The 2243-nt window shown below is 53.5% G+C and overlaps 1 protein-coding gene across 1 annotated transcript; it reads right to left on the bottom strand.

Annotated features, from left to right (window-relative positions):
* Positions 1-455: 455 nt before the first annotated feature.
* On the bottom strand, positions 456-1599 carry LOC147977390 (putative cytokinin riboside 5'-monophosphate phosphoribohydrolase LOGL5). The gene is made up of 2 exons (XM_087519315.1): positions 1015-1599; positions 456-879 (listed from the first exon to the last, which is right to left on the bottom strand). The coding sequence occupies exons 1-2, from the start codon at positions 1501-1503 to the stop codon at positions 631-633; spliced, it is 738 nt and encodes a 245-aa protein (XP_087375441.1). The 5' UTR covers positions 1504-1599; the 3' UTR covers positions 456-630.
* Positions 1600-2243: the final 644 nt, after the last annotated feature.

Raw genomic sequence — 2243 nt, 5'->3', positions numbered from 1 at the left:
ACATGAAGAGCAGTACCTGGTTGGTTGTCTGCATCCTATCTTCCACAACGCCAGAGAAGGTCCCCGGCCACTACCGTTTGCTGCCCGGTGGTGTGGTACATCCACGTGCGTGAATTGCTGACCTCTCACACACATGTACGCACACGGCGTCACACGGCTAAAGCTGCAAGTTGTAGCTACTGCAGGTAGACAGGGATATGAATGAATGACCTAATGGATCCACCTTTTCCGACTGTTGGGGAGGTGGCCACGTCCATCATCCATCAGAACGTTTTTTATACTACACTAGTATAAAAAACGCTTTTATATTATGGGACGGAGGGAGTACATACTTACGTGTGTGGTTGCCAAGAACCCCCAATTGGAAATCAGCATCTATCCTCAGAAATGGCAACAAAAGATACCACATACTGTACTAGCAAAAGCCAAAGCAGGCAAGAACACACGCATTCATATACAAGTCACAGAGTAATCATCAATTGATCAATATACTAAGTAGTCTATGTCCACAAAAAGTTCATGATATCAGTATGAATACGCGTACGGTTTGTTGGATGAATATATCATCTGATGTAGTATATAAATGTATGTCAATCTTAATTGTGTAGTTTACAAGGCAAGGCTAGCTAGCTAGCGTGAGATGTCTGGCTTGGATGGTGAGCAGGTCCTGGTGTCCACGGACGACTCCCAGCTGAGCTTGACGGAGGAGGCGTCGTGGTGTGCCGGCACGTACTCCTCCAGCGCGGCGAGCAGCTCACCGGGCGTGGGCGCCGCCACGATGATCTTCCGCGCCGCCGGCGCCACGAACCCCTCCTCCACCGCCCTGTCGATGAACGCCAGCAGCGAGTCGTAGTACCCGTCCACGTTCAACAATCCCACCTGCAGTTCAACAAAATTCATTCACCTCGATCAAACTCATCACAAAATCCAACAAAAATATCACAAATTTGCACAAAACTATAGAGAAAATTATGTTCTTTGCGAGTTCATAGGGTGAGGTGTGAGGCCACTAACCGGCTTGTCGTGGATGCCGAGCTGCGCCCAGGTGATGACCTCCAGCAGCTCCTCCAGCGTGCCGTAGCCGCCAGGGAGCGCCACGAAGGCGTCGGCGCGGCGGGCCATCTCAGCCTTGCGCTGGTGCATGCCGGACACCGCCTTCACCTCCTCCCCGCCGGGCGTCTCGCCGATCAGCTCCCGCGGCAGAACCGACCGGGGCACCACGCCCGTGACGCGCCCGCCGCCGCCGTGCACGGCGCGGGACACCAGGCCCATGAGACCCACGCTGCCTCCGCCGTACACGAGGTCGATGCCGCGCTCCACCAGCTGCTGCCCGAGCTGCACCGCTGCCGCCTGGTACGCCGCCTTCCTCCCCGCGCTGCTCCCACAGAACACGCAGACCCGCCTGAACCGCGACGGCAGCTTCTTGTCGCTCGCCGGCGCTGTCTTTGGCATAACCAGCGCAGCCGTCGTAGACGTCGGCGCCTCCATGGGATCTCTATCCATCGATCGCCTTGACTTTGCCGGCAGCTGCGCGCACGTACTAGCTATGCAGGTAGAATCTAGGTGGGCGGAAGGGGAGGGAAGCAAAAGGTAGCTAAGGTGCGGTGCGTATATATAGGCTGGTCTAGGTTGGTCGTCTTCCTCCTCCTAGCTGCTTGGATGTTGGTATAATAAACCTGCCTGCCAGCCCAACATAATTTTTTGTTGCTAATTAGTAGTTAAGCTGTAGCTAGTGGCCAGAGAGGATTCTTGGCAATCTCCTGTCTTGTCTCACTCTGCCTTAGCACTAGTATTTGATTAATATTCTGGCTATGGTAGCTAGCTAGCTAGTTCAGAATTAGTACTACAACAGAGCTACTTGATTAATTAGTTATTTTTTTCTGCTGTCCATTAACCAATATAAGTAATAGTAAATGCACAATAACATACTGTTGTATGTCTACCTACCCAAGCGTGTTTGTGTAGTGCAATTAAGGCCCAGTTCTTTTCGCGCAGAATTCCGCAGAATCAAAATTCTGCAAAATGCTCCCAGAATATGCCGTCGAGTTCATTTTTGAGATTACAGTTTGAGATTCTAGAAAGAGTTGTGTGCCGAGAATCTGCCGCGGTTTGAGATGGGCTGCACCGGGAATCCAGACCGGCGGCAGCGAGGACCGGGCCGGCGGCGGCAAGGTCCAAGGCAGCGAGGCGGGGCTGGCGGCGGCGTTGGAACCCTAGCGTTGGCCCCGCTCGAGTACGAGCGA

This window comes from Triticum urartu, chromosome 4A, assembly GCF_056163025.1.
Source record: "Triticum urartu cultivar PI428250 chromosome 4A, HENAU_Tu73, whole genome shotgun sequence".
Lineage (NCBI taxonomy): Eukaryota > Viridiplantae > Streptophyta > Magnoliopsida > Poales > Poaceae > Triticum > Triticum urartu.
This window is presented reverse-complemented; position numbering and strand designations above follow the sequence as displayed.